At 37.8% G+C, this 20,943-nt stretch overlaps 1 protein-coding gene across 2 annotated transcripts in view; it reads left to right on the top strand.

The window, feature by feature from the left end:
* The window catches only part of LOC124798123 (pre-mRNA-splicing factor syf1 homolog), a 150,759-nt gene that overhangs the window by 118,316 nt on the left and 11,500 nt on the right, over window positions 1-20,943 (top strand). For both annotated transcript variants that reach the window (XM_047261380.1, XM_047261381.1), the window contains exons 14-18: window positions 3,462-3,571; window positions 3,652-3,855; window positions 11,621-11,737; window positions 12,001-12,139; window positions 12,225-12,386. In XM_047261380.1, the coding sequence (XP_047117336.1) occupies window positions 3,462-3,571; window positions 3,652-3,855; window positions 11,621-11,737; window positions 12,001-12,139; window positions 12,225-12,386 (732 nt within the window). The remainder of the gene's footprint in view (window positions 1-3,461; window positions 3,572-3,651; window positions 3,856-11,620; window positions 11,738-12,000; window positions 12,140-12,224; window positions 12,387-20,943) is intronic.

Here is a 20,943-nt window from a genome sequence, read left to right as displayed (position 1 = left end):
AAGATTAACAACTTATTAGATCTGCAGATGTATAGGAAACTGAGTAAAGGCCCCACTGACAGTGTTCTTAGAGCTCTTACACAGTTGATAAAAAAAGTTCTCTGTTAAACAGAGCATTCAGAAAAGTCTGTTCAATTCAGCTACGCTACAACTAAGACTGTATGGTTTGCCGAATTGGCATAAAGAACATGCTCCTCTGAGACCTATACTGAGTGCCATTGGTTCACCCACCTATTCAATCCCAAGTTCTTGACAACATTATTGTATGGGGGCCAATCAGACTCCTATTCAAGAATTTGGCACATTTTATTAGTAGATTAAATAGCATAGTGGTCCAGTCGAGGACATATTAGTTAATCTTGATGTGTTATCGGTATTTAATATAGTTCTGCTCAATAAGGTGTTGCAACAGCTGAATCAGATTTTTCCTCCCACCATCACAGAAATGCATAAATATTGGCTCACAGCCATAAATTTCAAATGGAATGATGAGTTCTATGAACAGGTGGATGGGTTGGTTTTGGGGAGCACCTTAAGTCCAAATAGAATTTCATAATGTAAATATTTGAGGGGCAGGCATTGGAAACTGCTAAAAATAAACGAATATTTGGTTGCGCTTTGTAGATGAAACATTTGTTTCATGGAGGCATGACAGAGAAATGAGGTCATTTTCACAAACACCTCAACAACTTTAATCTAAATATTCAGTTTACCATGGAGAAGGAGGTGAGTGGAGGATTAAATTTTATTAATGTGTTAGTTTTCAAGAAATAAGATGGTAGGTTAGGCCACACAGTTTACTGGAAACTCACGCAGGTAGACCGCTACCTACACTTGATTCAAACCACGCCAATAGCAAGGCATCATAAAAACGTTGGGGGACATAGCAAGGTATATCTGCGAACCGGAGCTACTTGACACGGAATTAAAACACCTCACCAGTGCATTGCTTAAGAATGGTTATTCGGCTGTGAGATAAAAAAAGCATAAAGAGTGTCGCTCAGAAATCATGGGAACACACAGGTGCCTGTGAAATTGAACGTTTTCCTCTCTTTCATTAAGGATATTACTGACCACATATGAATAATCTAGAAAAAATGGAATGTCGCAGTACTCTACAAACCCACCTGGAAGATACCGAGTCACTTAAGATTGGCCCAGGTTGCTCACAAACTTCTGGAAAAAGCAAGTATTTATAATATTCCGTGTAGTTGTGGGGAGATGTACATGGGTACAACAACAACAATGCTCAAGAAGCGACTAGAAGAGCACAAGGGCAACTGTAGAAGGGAGGAAACTGACAGATCAGCCATTGCAGAGTGTGCTTTGCAGCTAGGAGACCACGACGTTCAGTTTGATAGGACTCAAGAACTTGCAGCTACAAGCAGGTACTATGAAAGACTGTACAGAGAGGCCACAGAAATTGTTGAATACCTCAGGAATTTCAATAAAAAGTAGGAGGGTGTGAAATTGAATGACATCTGGATACTGATACCTAAGAAGATGTGTGTCTACCACCATGAGGTGACAGCGACGGTAGACGATGGCAGAAAACAACAGCCAGCTGTATTCAGGTATTTATAGCATATGACATCATATCACTATGCAGGAGCATGCATAAAAGCAATTTTGCTGCAGTCAGTAGCCAGACAGGTTGTGAATAGTACACTCACAGAAGCTATGATCCCCCTTTAAAATGTTCTGCACAGATGGGACGAAACATTGGGTTTTAATGTGAAATACATTCAACCACGGCGTAATGACTCAGAATATTTTATTTATTGTGACTCATTGCTCCACATTAACATTATCCTTAGCACAAAAACAGGTGCACAATGCTGCAACTAAAATTTTTGATCATTTACCCTGCAACATAAAGTGTCTGACAGACAGCAAAGCAAAATTTGAAAACAAACTGAAAAAGTTTCTCATTTACAACTCATATTCCATAGAAGAATTTCTATTATTGTAACATGGAAAAAGTGGTGGATAGGAATTACCAACTCACACCTGTTTATTTAATAATAATAAATTTGTAAGTGTAATCACTGTAATGTATGTGGCACGCAATTTGATATACAAAATGTAGTAGGTCACTATCATGTATATCCTGTAAATTGTATCAAGCATGCTTGAAACACTAAAACACTGATTTTATCAAGTGTGCCTTGTCCTCCCTTGAATATGTGTAGTTTTTCTTATTCATTGCATGGTCATATTACTGTGGACTTATTCGAAATCTGTTCATAATTGTTTATTTACTATGCTGCGGATGATCTTCCATGTATGTTACTTTTTTATTACCCGGTCATTGGACAACAATTGTCCTTTCTATGTTTCACTGGAGACAGGATTTGTGGCTCCCTGTCTGACAAGGATGATGAACTACACAGCTCGACACCTGTTTCAATATCACTTTCACTTGTGAAACAGCTATCGTCATAATTGTACTTCTCATGTGCATTGGCCGGACAGTCGAGTGCATGCAACACCACACATTGCACTGACTTATCTTACAGAAATGTTAATATTTCAGCTGCTTCTACTTTTTCTCCATTAAAAATTCCTTGGGTTCCTTTCTGACAAAATGTCAATTCAGCAACTGATGTAGGTATAATGTAATGTTTACTTTGTTTATGATTGCCATTGCTCTGCTGTGTATCAACACCACTAGCACTGTAGCACTAAGCAGTTCAACTACACTCTGTAGCCTCCTGCTGTGCTCACCATTGGATACCTCCAATCCCGCCCTCTGTTTTCATTCGCAGCCAATATTGTGATTGCGTGGTGACATTTGGGGCATCGAATGCCATGAACATAATTGGCCTTTTGTGACCTCACAATCATAGAATTCCTTGTTAGTAAGACACCAAGTCACTGCTAAAGTTCATCTCCATGTTTGAGTGATATATTCTGCAACTGGATGATCAAACTTGTTTTTGATCATAATTTGGAAGTTGGTGTTCAAATTGTTGTCTGGTTGATTTTGGTCTTGCATTCGTAGAAAACTGTGCTGTGGTTGTAAAAAAGTTAATGTATGATGTGATTGTTTTGTTAGGTAGCTCAGGCCTTTAATAATAAAGTATATAAGAATGAGAAGACAGGAAGAAGATGCAGGGTGTAGATGCATGCGACAAATATTGCACCTGTATTTAACTTCGGGGGGGGGGGGGGGGGGGGGATCAGGCAAGATGATGCAAGCAGGAGTTACATCACCACAATTAGTGATGGTCATCCATGTTTCATTAGCTTTTTGATGGGCTTGTACCCACAGAGATCAGTCTCCTCACTGTATCACGGTAAAAGGACTTATTTCTGCAAATACCCTTTTTAGTGCTGGAGAATTGTATTATATTATTTACCATTTGTGTATTTCTATTTAAAAAAATTAATAACCAAAAATATACTTAAAAATTCAGTACAATTTTTCAAACTAAACATTTTCTCTTCTTTTCTTACAGCTTTGTATCTTTTATATGCCAAGTTGGAAGAAGAACATGGTATGGCAAGACATGCAATGGCAGTTTATGAAAGAGCAACAAAGGCAGTTCTACCAGAAGAAATGTTTGAAGTAAATTCAAATTTTTTATCATTGTTTCATTTGATAAAATGAAAGAACAGTACAATAACTCAGTGTTATTTCTTTTTTAGGTATTTAATATTTACATCAAGAAGGCTGCAGAAATCTATGGTGTTCCTAAAACAAGACAGATATACGAGAAGGCAATTGAAGTTCTGAATGAAGAAAATTCTCGAGAAATGTGTCTTAGATTTGCTGAAATGGAAACCAAATTGGGTGAGATTGACAGGGCACGTGCTATATATGCCCACTGCAGTCAGATGTGTGATCCTCGGGTAAGTTCTTTTAATATATGGGAGTATTTGATCTCCAAATCTGTGTTGTTAGTGGACACTCAGTTTTGCAGTTGACATTACTTTTGCTTTTCAACAAAATATTCCCAATTGAGAAACCTACTGCTTTCGTGTTCTCTTGGATGAACAGAGTGATGATTTCCAATAGACACATTTAGAACTAGAAAATGACTATTGCCTAGCTTTCAGAAAGATTAGTCTTTTCTCAAGGAGGAAAGAGTGATAGGTTTAGAAGGGAGGAGCAGATCACTCCGACCTCAACTCGAGAGAAACCGACCTGTTGTGAGGACATGGGGAGATAAAGATGAAGAGGTAGGAGGTCAAAAATAGTGCATTGGTAAGCATTGTACCAGCTTCACTTCAAAGATGATGATGAACAGAGTGAGAACAAAAGATGAATTAAGAGAAATACTCATTATTGTATGATTGCAGAATCATGAAGGTAGGCACATCCCTGAAATATAATAAGGGTATGTGTATGTAGTGTTTTAAAGTCTAATGATCACTTAAAACTAGTCTCAGGTAAGGCAGATGCCAGACAGAGATTGATTGGGATAAACTTCAGGAAATGTAGTCCATCAACAAAGAAAGGAGCTTACAAAACCATTGTTCATCCATTACTTGAATATTGCTCATCAGTCTGGGATCTGTACCAGATAAAATTCCAAATAAGAGGAGTGCAGCTTGTTATAGGTTCATTTAGTAATTATCAAAGTGTCACAGAGATGTTCAGCCATCTCCAGTGGCAGATGCTGCAAGAGAGGTGTTCTGCATTGTGGTGTAGTTTAATGTTAGAATTCCAAGAACACGTGTTCCTAGAAGAGTCAACCAATGTATTGCTTCCTCCTGTGTATATCTCATGAAAAGAGCATCAGTGCAGAATTAGAGAGATCCAAGCTCACATGAAGACTTACCAGCAATTGTTCTTCTTGTGAAACAGTCACTACTGGAAGAGGAGAAAGAGGGAAGTGACAGTGATATGCAAATTACCTACTGCTACCCACCTTAAGGTTCCACATGGAGTGTAGATCCACATCTATACCTATACTCTGTGAACTATTGTTAATTCTGTAGCAGAGGGTATGTCCCATTGTACCACTCATTAGAGCCTTTTACCTGATCCATTCACGAATGGAGCACAAGAATAACGATTGTTTAAATGCCTCTGTGCTGTAATTAATCTAACCTTGTCCTCACAAACTCTATGGGAGTGATATGTAGAGGGTTGTAGTATATTCCTAGAGTCATCATTTAAAGACATTTCTTGAAACTCTGTTAGTAGACTTTCTCGGAACAGTTTCCATCTGTCTTCAAGAGTCTGCTTGGTCAGTTCTTTCAACATCTCTGTGCCACTCTCTCATGGGTCAAACGCACCTATGACTATTTGTGCTACCCTTCCTAGTCATATGTGGTACGGGCCTCACACACTTAAGAAATATTCTAGGACTGGTCACAAAAGTAATTTGTAAGTGATCTCCTTTTTAGACTGATTTCATTTTCTGTGTATTCTACCAATAAACCGAATCCTGCTACTTGCTTAACTCATGACTGAACCTGTGTGCTCGTTCCATTTCATGTCTTTGCTAAGGGCTACACCCAGATATTTGCATGAGTTTACAGATTCCAGCTGTGACTCACTGGTATTATGTTCATAGGATGCTACATTTTTCTACTTTGTGAAATGCACAATTTTTCATTCTTGTACATTTAAATCCAGTCTTTGTACCACTTTGAAATTTTATCACTGTCTAACTGAATATTTTTACAGCTTTGTTCAGACTATACTCCATTGTAGATAACGGCATCATCTGTGAAATGTCTGAAGTTACTATTAATATTGTCCATAAGATCATTAATATACAACATGAACAGAAAACGACCCAACACATTTTCCTGGAGTATGCCCAAAGTTACTCTCGGTACAAGATAACATGCTGCGTCCTCCCTACCAAAAAATCCTCAGTCCAGTCACAAATTTCATTTGATACCTCATTCATTTGTATTTTTGATAATAACTGTAGGTGTGGGACTGAGTCAACCACTTTTTGGAAATCAAAAAATACCGTATTTACCTCATTGCCCCGATCCATGGCTTTCAGGTGTCATGCGAGAAAAGTGCGAGTTGGGTATCACATGATCCATGTTTTCAAAATCCATGCTGGTTGGCATGGATGAGGTCATTCTATTTGAGATACTTCATTATATTTGAGTTTGGAATATGTTCTAAGGTTCTACAACAAATTGATGTCCAGGATATTGGATGGCAGTTTTGTGGATCATTTCTGCTACCCTTCTTGTAGACAAGTGTGATCTGTGCTTTCTTCCAGCTCCTGGGCGCTGTGTTTTGTTCGAGGAATCTATGATAGATTATAGTTAACAGAGGGGCAAACTCTACCACAGATTGGTTGTAGAACCTGATAGGGATTCTACTGGGCTCTGGGGCTTGTTCCATTTTAGCGATTTCAGCTGTTTCTCAGCATCACCGACACTAATATCCATTTCACTCATCTTTTCAGTGGTATGAGAATTAAATTGGGGCAGTACTCCTGGGTTTTCCTTTGTAAAGGAACTTTTGAAAACAGAGTTAAGCATTTCTGGTTTTGATTGCTACTCTCAGTTTCAGTTTCTATTTTGTCCATGAGTGACCGGACTGCAAGTTTGGTGCCACTAATAGCCTTTACATACCACCAGAACTTCCTTGGGTTTTGTGAATGATCATTCAACAATATTCTGCTGTGGTAGTCATTGAAGGCTTCACACATTGCTCTCTTGACTGCCAAACACATTTCATTCAGCATCTATCTATAGCCCTATGCTTTGCTTTGTACCTATTATGCTGTAGTCTTGTTTCTTTAGAAGTTTCTTTATGGTGGCTGTACACCTGGGAGGTTCTCCCTCATCGCAAATTGTTCTACTGGGTACATATCTATCTAGTGCATGGTCAACTATTCTTTTAAATTTTAGCTGTAGTTCCTCTATATGCCGTTGACCAGAGCTAAAAGCTTCTAGTGCCTCATTGAGATATGACACTACTGCTTCTCTGTCTAGTTTTCTGAACATGTAAATCTTTCTGCTTGTCTCAGTTACCCTTTCTACTTTGGTATTCATAGTGGTTGTAACTGCTTCATGTTCATTGATACCAGTTTTGATGTGGACTTCCTTAAAGAGGTCAGGGCTGTTTGTTGCCATTAGATCTAATATATTTCCATCATGAGTGGGGTTCCAAACTATATGTTCTTGTTAGTTTTCAGAGAAGGCAAGTAGTAATGTTTTACAGGATGTCGTCATGCCTACAACTAACAAAGCTATATCTATCCCAGTTGATTGTTGGATGATTAAAGTCTCCTCCAATAAATAAAATGTCGTGTGACTAGGGCCTCCCATCAGGTAGACTGTTTGCCGGTTGCAAGTCTTTCAATTTGACGCCACTTCGGTGATTTGTACGTCGATGGGGATGAAATGATGATGATTAGGACAACACAACACCCAGTCCCTTAGCAGAGAAAATCTCCGACCTAGCCGGGAATTGAACCCAGGCCCTTAAGGATTGACATTTGTCGCGCTGACCACTCAGCTACCTGGGGCGGGCGTCTCCTCCAATGATATATTATTATTAGGATACTTACATGCAAGTCATTTTTTTCTTTTTCAGTAACATCAGGAGGTGCATCTGGTGCTCAGTGGAAGGACCCTTGTATAATTTTATGCCCACCATTGATACCGAGTCTTGGTTTGACAATATCACATGCAGCTTCAATTTCTCTCTCAGTGGATTAGATTTTCTCATCTATTGCATTGAATACACCATCTTGATCTTCCACTACCCTGTCCTTTTGGAATATGCTTAATTTTTCCCTAAAGATCCCACTACTCTCAACTTCAGGTGTTAACCAGCCACAGTATGTGAGCTTTACTGCTTTTTAGGAGCTCTTCAGACACTGGCACTCTGTTGCAAATGCTTCAGCAGTTAACCACTAAAATTTAAGTACTCTTACCTGTTGGAGGCATTTCTTTGGATCTTAGATTGATATTTGTGGTTTTCCTACAGCTGTCATTATCTGAATTAGATGGAAAGTCATCTAATATTTTTTTAAAAAATGTTTTTGTGCACCCCACACACAGTTAGATACTTGGGGAGTTGCCTCTGATGTGAAATACACACCTGACCCACTAAGGGGACCCTACAACTCTCAGTCCTATGATGCAAGTCAAAGAAGTCATAGCCTAGCTTGTCACACAACCCTTGGAGTCTCTTGTTCAAGTCTTCCACATGACTCAGAACCGGGGATGGTCAATCTGTTCTGAGTACAATGCTGCAGATTGTGAGATTCGTTGAAACTCTGTAAGCAAGCTTATATTCCAGAATGAAATTTTCACTCTGCAGCGGAGTGTGCATGATGTGAAACTTCCTGGTGGATTAAAAGTGTGTGCCGGACTTAGACTCAAACTCAGGCCCTTTGCCTTTCGCAGGCAAGTGCTCTACCAAAGGTCCCAAGTTCAAGTGTTCGTCTGGCACACAGTTTTAATCCGCCAGGAAGTTTCACGAGGTTGATATTCTCAACTCTCTCTGCTGGTCACTGGAATTATCCAAGTATGACTTCGGAGCCCAAATGACGGGCATTGTTTGTTCCATTGTGCGCCACATCTTAATTGGCTGCATCCTGTTTCCTCAGTAACTGCCAAAGTAGCCTCTTCAACGTAGGTTATGCGAAACACTTGTAAATTATGAAAATCTTTGCAAACATCTGAAACTATGCAAAAATACACAGTTTTCGTGTAAAAATGAAATTTTGGAACTGTTAGTTGTGACTGAGGATACTGTAGCCAAAGATTCTCTAAAGCCCAGTTAAGTTTCCATCTGTTGAGATAATACTACACAGTATATCGTGTTTCAGAAAAGCACAGACTTTGTTTACAATTGACAATTTAGTACTACACAATACATCATGACACCTGAGTGAGTTTTGATAAAATCAGCATGAAAAACACATTTAAATGTTATGTCACGTTTTGGTACCTAAGTTTTCAAAATGAATTTATATGACACACTTGATTTTACTTGAAGACAAAGGAAATGCCAGGAGTCAGCTTATATGCATAAGAAATGCTAACACTAGCTTTCAAGCTCTTGCTCTTTTTCTAGTAAGAGTATACACATTCACACAACCACACAGATATCGGAATTTATAGCGGGCATATCTAGTGTTAATGTGTTTTCTATTATTCTTTTCAGTGCTCCACCCACCAGTCATTTATAGGTAAATGGTTTGCCTGTGCCTTATGTTACGGAAATGCATCTTTTTTTGTTTTGCACTTGAAGATTTAGTTTTGCCTTGTTGGATACTGTTGTATGATGGCAGCATTTGCCTTCTTTAAGGGATTCTTCACATCTCCTCCAGCTCCACAATCCTGTGCCACCACACTACCCAGCCTCCACCTGCTGCTCCCCTACAAACAGAGACACTTCAGTGTTCCCAGAATTTACTCTCATTTCCTTTGTTTTACCTATATTTATCTTGAGGCCAGTGACAGCTGCTGCTTTTTTCAGAGAGTTTAATTTATCTTTCATATTTGTCAGCCTCTGAGCTAATCTCTTTTGTCTCTGGGAGATTTCCGTTGTGGAGAACACAATATTAGTAGTCATCATACAGTTCTTTGATGATGATTATATTTTTCTGTGGTTTACCATACTTCCACAACACCTGCCAAAGCACTTGATGTTTCACAGAATCGAAGGTCTTTTCAGAATCCATGGATGGCAGCTACACTGTAATGTGGAATTCTTTACTTTCCACTAAGATGCTTCTAAGAGTATTAATAAGATCAACACACGTGGCTTGTGCCTGAAAACTGACATGTGCTTTATGCAGTTGATCTCCAAGTGAATCCTGTTTAAAATAATTCTGATGAGGACCACATTGGTTACTGGCAACAGTGTCCCTGTTTTGGGGACTTTACTACCAGCCCATTTTTCCACTCCTCTGGGGATTTCTCTTAGAGCCAAATATGCTTCAACAATGGATAGAGCATTTTAACAATAATTTTGATACCAGTGCTATTTTGTTTAGGTCAGGAGCCTTTGCATTTTTTAGGCTTCATTTTTTAGGCATCTCAAAGCAACCCGAGTTTCATCCATTGTGGGACACTCCAGATGTATATCTTGATATGCTTCAACTTTCTCTGGAACATCTCTCAACTGTTCCTCTTGGTTGTCTTCATTATCTAATACCTCTTTGAAATGCTCCTCCCCTCTGTGCAGCTGTGCCTGTAGGGTCGTAATCATCACTGCAGCCTTACCTTTAACTGGTCCTTCGTGTTTTAATTTCCTCATTGAGAGCCATTTGGTGATAATGTACAGCTCCGTTATTTTCCCTTGTCTTGCAACCCCTTCTGCTAACTGTGCCAGCTCGTCCATCAATTTTCTTTGATCTCTCTTTATTCCTATTTTTACTCCTTTATCTGCCTCTGTGTATTCTTTTTGTGTTTCAGTCTGGTGTATTCATGCCTTACAAAGATTTAACCTACGTCTTAGTTCTTTGCTGTGATTAATTTTGAGCCATGTGTCATTGGAAATCCATTCCTTCCTGTGATGTGCTTTAAATTCTGATATGTTCTCTCCTCATTTAGATGACTGTCTCTAAGCTTTTGCCAAGCTACTTCAATTCCTGCCTATATAAAGTTTTCTTCAGAGAGGGCCTAAAATCTGTTATTTAGTTCAAAACCAAATGTTTTTGTGCTCTGTAGGTCTTTTAACCTTCCTACACCTATTTCTTGGTCCTGTGATAGAGCTAGGTTCTATTTGCCACCATCTTCATGCAGAACTTCACCAAAACTAAGAAGTGGTCACTTCCAACATTTACTCCTCTCTTATGTCTCACATATAACAAAGTGTGTTGAAACTTAGACAAAGGCTATGTGATCTGTTTGATGTCTGAGAACATGATGTGGTAGATCCACCATATCTTACAGCAATTATGATGCGGAAACAGTGTTACCGCCAATGACCAGGTCATGCTCAGCACACACATCTATCAACAGTTCACCGTTTACACTTCTTTTCCCAATCCCACGGGCACCCATGATGCGTTCAAGCATTTCATTACGTGAGCTAACTTTTGCATTTGTTGACTATTAAATTTGTTTTTGCCTCTATGATTAATTTGACACCATTCCTATGTATTGTGTTTTCACATGTCTGTCCCACATAAAGCAGCACTCCTCCATTTTCTGTTTGATCTTTTGACTATTAAATTTGTTTTTGCCTCTATGATTAATTTTACACCATTCCTATGTATTGTGTTTTCACATGTCTGTCCCACATACAGCAGCACTCCTCCATTTTCTGTTTGACCGTCTCTAGATTCTGGGACCCTGTTTCATTTAGTCTCAATATTTCCAAAAGATAGCTTTCCATCTTTTTTTGGCTTATCGTTACCATTCTGTCTCTCAGTGGCCTTACATTACAAAACCCAATACAGATTTTCATTTTCAGGCCAAAGGTCATATATATCTGTAGGATCCTGTAATTGAAATTTATGAACACAGTGTGATGTCATCATATCTCACATTTGGAAAAGAATGGTGGTATTTTTGAAAACTGAGTATAAAAAGCAACAACATTGATATTCCAACCTGGACTTTCTGTTTGTATATAATAAGCAGTATGCTGAAAAATGCACTTTTCTTAATTTATGCTATCATAGTTGCTACATTAATACAAATTAGTGAAAAAATTGTGTATCCTTAGGTAACAGCAGACTTTTGGCAGACATGGAAAGAGTTTGAAGTACGTCATGGAAATGAGGATACAATGAGAGAAATGTTACGAATTAAACGCAGTGTACAGGCGACTTATAATACTCAGGTTAGTAACAAAGTTTATTTTACACACAAATTTAGTTTTAGAAAATGATGACCTTGAAGTACAATCTGAGATTTCCTGTGTCTAAAGCACTTTTAAAAAAGTACCTTTGTTATTTAGAATTACAAACTATAAGCTAAACTTCTTGTCTCCAGAAAATCAACTATTATCCATATAAGCATGAACATGTCTCTCATTAATTATTCTAATAACCGAACATCAAATTATGAGGTGCCTTACGTCACTCTCAAATTGTGTTTTTTTAGGTGAACATGATGTCAGCACAAATGCTTTCGGCTGCTAGTAATGTATCAGGAACTGTTGCTGACCTGGCACCTGGAGCTAAAGATGGAATGCGAATGCTTGAAGCAAAAGCTGCTCAAATGGCGCAGGGTGAAAGAAACCGTATGTCTAATTAAAAATCTGTTGAATGACTGTTTTGTACAATTTTTTCCAAGTTTTTTAATATTGGTATTGATTTTTTCAACAGCACAACCAAAAGGTAGCAACATATTGTTTGTGCGTGGTGAGACACAAGGTCAGGAGCGAGACGGTGTGGATAAAACTCGTATAAGCAATCCCGATGAGATTAATATTGATGAAGATGATGAGGATGAAGATGGAGAAAGTGAAGATGGTGGAGATGATGATGGTAATTCAAACAAATATTTATTAATGTGTAATATTGTTAACACAATTAATGTAATGCATGCACATTGTGATAAAGATCCCACATGCTTTGACTGTAAGAAATGTATTATCTTATGTGAGAGAAAACTATCTCGTTTATTTATGGGTAGATTTAGTAAAAACATTTCTCGTAACCAGTGGATGAGGTATAATTTTTCTTCTGTGTATGGCGAGGATGGAATATGATTGCAGTTATTACTGCCGATATCATGACACATTATGTCTTGTTATGGAAAAAAAACTGGATGCCAACAAATTATTTTTACAATACCCTTAGCCTACTAGGACTTCAAACTTGTTTGCTGCTTCTAAAATCTGTTGTTCCCCACATAACTCCAAGTGATTGCTTTATACAATACGTTATTGACTGTGGTAAAAAAATAAGTAAATTAAAAAAATGCAGAATCAGATATCAGTTGTACACAAGGTCAAAACAAGACAAGACAAGACAAGTCACTACAAAAGTTGGACAGAGTAATCCTATTTTAAAATCTATGTAGGGTAATATTTACTTACGTGTCATTACAATATATGAGGGCTGCCTAGTAAACATGAAATGAAATCCTTGTTTTGGTACCAGTCATGTTATTTTTTCTGAAAATAAACACATTTAAAACTTGTACACTTTTTCATATGTTTGAACCACCCAGATGTGGGTATCTCAGAAATATAGTTCTGGAAGGATTCAACATCTTGAGATGACAAAAGTTGTTGTTCATGCATTTTTCTCGTTTGAAATAAGGGAACCAAATGAAGTTATCTTTTTTAGGTGATAAATCAGGAGAATATGAGCATTGAGACATTACACTTTAACCTTTTCTGTCAAATAATCATTTTTTTCCAAAATGCTGTGTGAAAGCCAACACTTTCACATTAAAAGAATGATGAAGGATTTTCAGTTGTTTTTCCTGATATCATTGATGACTTATTACAGCAGATTGTTGCATGCCATTGAGCATTAACTGTTCAGTCATCGAAAGCTGGTTATGACATATAAAGTGCAAGCACAGAAAAGGATGACCATTTTCTTGGAAGTGCTTCACAAATGAAGCACCTTTGTAGGTTTCAGTTCATCATGGAACATCCGGACAGATGATTTCTGCTTAGTTTCAGCCTTGTACAAATATATTCAAAGTTTATCTCCTGTTATGATACTGCGCACAGATTGTGCATTTTATTTGGTCTAATTTTTGGAGCATTTTTCGTACATCTGTTGACCCAAGCATGTTTTTGAGTTTCTCTCAAATTGTACAGATTCCATCAAGATGATGCTTCTGTATTACAGCAGCAAGTGACATCCAGATCCTCTTTAATCACTTTATGCACAGCATAATTATTGTGCAACTGATTTTGATCAGTCTACAGCAATAGCTGCAAGAAGCATGACCATGAGAAAATTGTGTAAACCAAGTGTAAACACACTTTTCTTGGAGATGATTGATTTCCAAAAGTTGAATAAAACAGTTTGAGGCATTGTTGTCAAGTCATACTTTAACAAAAATCATAAAATACTCTTACAAAGAGAAACTTCACCCCAAATTTCCATTTTTTCACAACATTGTTTCTTTGAACACTAACTGTCAATGCATTGCATGACCAATTTCTGAGCAGCCATTGGTTCAACAATAACAAATGACATATTAAAAAATAGTAGTATGGCATCTCAATAGCAACAGCTAGTGGTTGTTTGCAAAAACTTAAAGGCATCTCTCATGCTTAATGCTTATGTCGCATTGCCCATGTGGAGATGAACAACTGTGTTTGGTATGATATATTCCATCTGATATAAAATAGAAATATTCACTTGAGAAAACTCTAGAATTACTAGGAGACATTATAACTGGCCATTACATCCTGCTGAGAATGAGGTCATTAGCAATGGAGCTTGAACTCAGACTGTGTTAATTATAGCAAAGGTAATCAGCTGCACCACTTTCAAAGGAACCATTCTGGAATTTGCCTGGAGTGATTTAGGGAAATGAGGGAAAACCTAAATCATGATGATCAGGTGCAGAATTGAACCATTGTCCTCACAAATGAGGGTCCAGTGTGCTAACCACTATATCACCTTGCTGAGTCAGTCAAGGATAGTACACTGGTATGCACTATATCAGGTTCAGTTCAAAGTGACTCATGGACAGAGTGAGAACAAAAGATGAGTTAGAGGAAAAGCAATGATAGTTGAACAAATAGCGCAATTAATGACTAGGAGAAAAGCAGAAAATGAGGTGGAGAAATAACTAGAAAGAGAGGGACTGGAGGAGGTGGGTGAAGATAAAACTATAAATAATAAATACTCTGTGATTAGAATGAGATTTCACTCTGCAGCAGAGTGTGTGCTGAAATGAAACTTCCTGGCAGATTAAAACTGTGTAGCCGGACTGAGACTCGAAGTATAAGGTCCCAAGTTCGAGTATCAGTCCGGTACACAGTTTTAATCTGCCAGGAAGTTTCAATAAATACTGTGATTAAAGAAAAAATTACAAAAAAAAGAACAGAAAAAAAGAAAAGATGAGGGTGCTGTAGTGCAAGAATTTGTTGGAGTGCAAAAACTATGGCACAAAGGGGCATAGAAGAACTATCCAACTTGGTGACACATTGTGCCCAGTTGCTAAGAACACCCCAGCATGACTCAAGGGGCCTGCATACGTGATCACTATACAGACCATTTGGATCTTCCAAACAGCACTATAGTGGGCTGCATTTAAGAAGGTGACAGAGTGATGTTGTTCTGTGCGGAGAGGCAGAGAATATCTTGTGGTGATACCATTGTGTTCTCTGTCTGGGTCCCATACTCACGTTCCAGCCATTGCCTACCCTGGTAACTGGCAACACCAATGTGAGTGCTACACTGGACTACTATTTGTGCTACTGATTCTCTCTGGTAGAATTTATATGCTCTGAAAACTCTCCCTGTCACTTCGTAACGTAATACTTGTCGTGATTGTCTTATGCTGCCTAAAGTGAACACTATAGTTGCTAAGTAACCTCACCAATAAACTAACATGAAAAGCAATGCTAAATAGTCTGCCCATTTGGTTGAAACGTAATGTAATACACTGCTTCTCGCCCCACCATCCATCATCTTGTGTGCACACTACTACTATAATGCTGCTAGGGTGGATCCAAATGATCTGTGTGTTGTAGCTGGTATGCAGGTCCCTTGAGTCATGTTGCAGAATGTGCTTAGTGATTGGGTATTGTGTGTTCCCAAACTGCATAGTTCTTCTATGTCTTTTCATGTGTTGATGCAGTTTAGTAGTTGTCACCTTACATAAAAAGCCATGCAGTGTACTCATATTAGTTTGCAACCAATGGATGGCATTTGATTGCAGTTTGCCAGTGTTGTGGGTGAGGTAAGTGATGGTGGGCAGGTGAGTGGAACAGGTTTTGCAGCAGGAATAACTACTGGTGTAAGAATCATGGGGTACACACAATAGTCTTAAAAATGTTATACAGTTTGATCAGGATGTTATAGAGGGGGAGCAGTGTTCTGAAATAGATAATCATTTTTCAGGGCTTGACTTGAGAAGGTGAAAACCTTGGAAGAATAATTTGAGACCTGGGCGATGCTAAGAATTTGTCTGTGACTTTAGAAAGTGGAAGTTGTATTTGTTGCAGGGTAAGAGGAGGAGACTACATAGGAAATTTGTTTGTTGGGAAGACCTGCACAATACTAGCAACAGAGAAGAGCATGAGAGGGGTTGTTAGTAAAGGTGTTGATGGGATTCAGTGGTTCAGCAGATATGTTTACTGGGAATGCCTAGGCATGAACAAGGAAGTGTTTGATGTGTAGAAGTGATGGCAGCTGTTGAATTTGAAATATTGAACCTATTAATCAGTTTTTTGTGGACTAAAGTTTGGATGTGAGCTTTGATGAGATGGATGTTGTAACAATGCCGTGCCCGTAGCCCAGTCAACAAGAAAATATTATAATGACTTAAAAGAAGTATTTGGATTTGTTTATCAGATTTGTAAATCCTAAACAGAATGTGATGGGAAACAATGCTTAGGATATCAGTTTCAATAATAGTTGTCACATTAGCCAAAAACAATTTAGATACTCATCTTCATTTTTTGAAGTACCTGTAGTTCAGCTCGTTATCTTAATATATCTTAGGGTATGATTCTTGAGGTCCAGGTTTGTAAAGTATCAGTGAAAATGTTTATTCACAGTGTAAAGACTTCATAATGTATTTTCAAATCCAACATTTCAAACAATCAGCTTCATGTTTTCAACTTTATGAACTACACGAAAGAGAGTCACAGTTAAATAAACAATCCAAATTGATGCAGTTGCATTGCATTTCAGTTCCATGTTTCATTAATAATTGTAGAATTAGGTAAAAATGACAATCATGTTCCACAATGAGTTCACAGTATCAGGCCAAAATTGAAACTCCACTCCAAAACATTGACATTGTTTTCTTCAAAAGCTGAACAAAGATTGTGTTACATAAAAAACTACACAAAGACAATACATCTCTTTGGTGCAGAGTCTTGGTAATACGTTTCTACAGCTTTGATGCCTGTACCTTTCGATCATAAGTCATGGCTTTGTGCTTTTAAGATGGATGTTGAATATGACGAGCCGTTTGGCTTTATTCAGTGTACTTAATTAGCATCTAATGTAACAAGGCCCAACACCTTTTGAAGAAAACGATTTTAAAATTGTTGGAACCTAGGGGAAGGGTTCCTATAACCCTTATTTGCAACTGGTTGGCTGATTTTTTTTTTTTTTTTTTTAAACCTCTCCAAGTTTACTGTAATACAGTTGCTGAAGATGAGCCATGTTTAAGATTGTATAATTGCATATTTTTGAACAACATTTTGAAATGGAATCTCTGTGATCAAACATTGCAAAACACAAGATATATGCCAATTACAGATGAAAGAGACAAATAAAATTTACCAAATATTAACTTCTTTACAATTCCCAAGACATTACATAGAACATGTAAAAAGAGCAAAACTTTAAATAAATGTTCTCATATAATACATCAAACCCATAGGCTGACTTATTGAACATCAGATTCACATTTTTTTTTTTTTAAAAAAAAGCATAACTGAAAAAAATGAGTGGAATCATAAAATTCATCAATCATGGTTGGTCATAATCTACTGTTTAACAAAGTTCCTTTTGATACTGATTCATCATAATGTCAACATCAAAGAAAGTTGCTTTGGATTTGGAATAGGACCAGGTGAATTTGAGTTGGGAAAAGGATTTAGCTTTTCCAGGAAGTGGATGATTTCCACCTCACTTTGAGGGCAGACAACCTCTAAGTAATATATTTTATTAAGTTTTCTTTTGATCATTCTTCTGTTTGATGTTTTTCTAAATTACATGTTTTAAATAATAACTATCACCCAATCACTTCACAATTGCTGTTTTGGTTGGGAGCTCTGTGAGCTGTTTCCGTACTCTGCTATTCGTTGTTCTGAAGGACGCATCAGTGGTCGAGTCAATCAAAATGTAATGTGGTTCCTGAACTGTACTTGATGTACGGCAGCGGATAAAACAAACTTAAAACTGCATTGTCTTAATACATTCTTCTGATGAAAGACAACAGAAACGAACACAAGGAAAATGCCTTATCTTTGTTATACATTCACTTTCAACATGTTCTTTTACATGAAACCATTGAAAATGAAAATAAAAAAGTTGTGTTACAATCAAAAAATTGAAGTGAACATGTCATACATTAATAAATTAATACGTATGTTTACAGAGATGCATTCAAAATTAAAATTAATCTGTCATTTTACAATCTAATAACTTGACTGTGTAGCAGATAAAAAAAACACATTCGGTCTCATAAGTGAATCTATAGGAAGCCGTAAGAAATGAAAATGAAATATAGATTTTGGTGCACGAACTAATAACTAAATACAGAAGAACAAACACAGAACTGGATTTGCGATCACATAATTTTACAGACTGGTGTGGAAAAATCAAATTTCTTTTGTGATCTAATAGTTAACGTGTAAAGAATTCTAATGGTATTAGCAAATCTTTTACGTATTTATTGACTGAAATGAACTACGTTATTTATTAACACTTTTTCATCTGAGCGTACTCTCGAATAACGTATATTTCCGTAATAACTATACATTTCAACACACACCTAGAATACGCATCAGTTGTAGTATACTACAGTATCAGTATGACTTGACTGAACAGTGATGAACAGCCTGGGTCATTGTTGAGTATGGTTGGGCACCTTCAGTCACGTTTGCACATAAACGAGGTTTCGTTCCATGTTCTTCCATCGGCAATTGTAAAATAAACAGGTAATATGTAGTTCGTAAATCCAATGAATCTGCTATGTTGTTGTTATGTTGTTGTTGTGGTCTTCAGTCCTGATACTGGTTTGATGCAGCTCTCCATGCTACTCTATCCTGTGCAAGCTTCTTCATCTCCCAGTACCTACTGCAACCTACATCCTTCTGTATCTGTTTAGTGTATTCATCTCTTGGTCTCCCTCTACAATTTTTTACCCTCCACGTTGCCCTCCAATACTAAATTGGTGATCTCTTGATGCCTCAGAACATGTCCTACCAACCGATCCCTTCTTCTAGTCAAGTTGTGCCACAAACTTCTCCCCAATCCTATTCAATACCTCCTCATTAGTTATATGATCTACCCATCTAATCTTCAGCATTCTTCTGTAGTACCGCATTTCAAAAGCTTCTATTCTCTTCTTGTCCAAACTATTTATCGTCCATGTTTCACTTCCATACATGGCTACACTCCATACAAATACTTTCAGAAACGACTTCCTGACACTTAAATCTATACTCGATGTTAACAAATTTCTCTTCTTCAGAAACGTTTTCCTTTCCATTGCCAGTCTACATTTTACTTCCTCTACTTCGACCATCATCAGTTATTTTGGTCCCCAAATAGCAAAACTACTTTAAGTGTCTCATTTCCTCATCTAATTCCCTCAGCATCACCCGACTTAATTCGACTACATTCCATTGTCCTCGTTTTGCTTTTGTTGATGTTCATCTTATATCCTCCTTTCAGGACATTGCCCATTCCGTTCAACTGCTCTTCCAAGTCCCTTCGACAGAATTACAATGTCATCGGCGAACCTCAAAGTTTTTATTTCTTCTCCATGGATTTTAATACCTACTCCGAATTTTTCTTTTGTTTTCTTTACTGCGTGCTCAATATACAGATTGAATAACATCGGGGAGAGGCTACAACCCTGTCTCACTCCCTTACCAACCACTCCTTCCCTTTCCTGCCCCTTGACTCTTATAACTGCCATCTGGTTTCTGTACAAATTGTAAATAGCCCTTCGCTCCCTATATTTTACCCCTGCCAGCTTCAGAATTTGAAAGAGAGTATTCCAGTCAACATTGTCAAAAGCTTTCTCCAAGTCTACAAATGCTAGAAACGTAGGTTTGCCTTTCCTTAATCTTTCTTCTAAGATAAGTCATAAGATAAGTATTGCCTCACGTGCTCCAACACTTATACGGAATCCAAACTGATCTTCCTCGAGGTCGGCTTCTACCAGTTTTCCATTCGTCTGTAAAGAATTCGCGTTAGTATTTTGCAGCTGTGACTTATTAAACTGATAGTTCGGTAATTTTCACATCTGTCAACACCTGCTTCTTTGGGATTGGAATTATTATATTCTTCTTGAAGTCTGAGGGTAATTCACCTGTCTCATACATCTTGCTCACCAGATGGTAGAGTTTTGTCAGGACTGGCTCTCCCACGGCCGTCAGTAGTTCCAATGGAATATTGTCTACTCCAGGGGCCTTGTTTCGACTCAGGTCTTTCAGTGCTCTGTCAAACTCTTGATGCAGTATAGTATCTCCCGTTTCATCTTCATCTACATCCTCTTCCATTTTCATAATATTGTCCTCAAGTACATCGCCCTTGTATAGACCCTCTATATACTCCTTCCACTTTTCTGCTTTCTCTTCTTTGCTTAGAACTGGGTTTCCATCTGAGCTCTTTATATTCATACAAGTGGTTCTCTTTTCTCCAAAGGTCTCTTTAATTTTCCTGTAGGCAGCATCTATCTTACCCTAGTGAGATAAGCCTCTAAATCCTTACATTTGTCCTCTAGCCATCCCTGCTTAGCCATTTTGCACTTCCTGTCAATCTCATTTTTGAGACGTTTGTATATTTTCTCCTTTCATCAATTAAATTCAATATTTCTTCTGTTACCCAAGGATTTCTACTAGCCCTTGTCCTTTTACCTACTTGATCCTCTGCTGCCTTCACTACTTCATCTCTCAAAGCTACCTATTCTTCTTCTACTGTATTTCTTTCCCCCATTCCTGTCAATTGTTCCCTATATGCTCTCCCTGAAACTCTGTACAGCCTCTGGTTTAGTCAGTTTATCCAGGTCCCATCTCCTTAAATTCCCACCTTTTTGCAGTTTCTTCAGTTTTAATCTACAGTTTCATAACCAATAGATTGTGGTCAGAATCCACATCTGCCCCTGGAAATGTCTTACAATTTAAAACCTGGTTCCTAAATCTCTGTCTTACCA

Source organism: Schistocerca piceifrons, chromosome 5 (assembly GCF_021461385.2).
Source record: "Schistocerca piceifrons isolate TAMUIC-IGC-003096 chromosome 5, iqSchPice1.1, whole genome shotgun sequence".
NCBI lineage: Eukaryota > Metazoa > Arthropoda > Insecta > Orthoptera > Acrididae > Schistocerca > Schistocerca piceifrons.
This window is presented reverse-complemented; position numbering and strand designations above follow the sequence as displayed.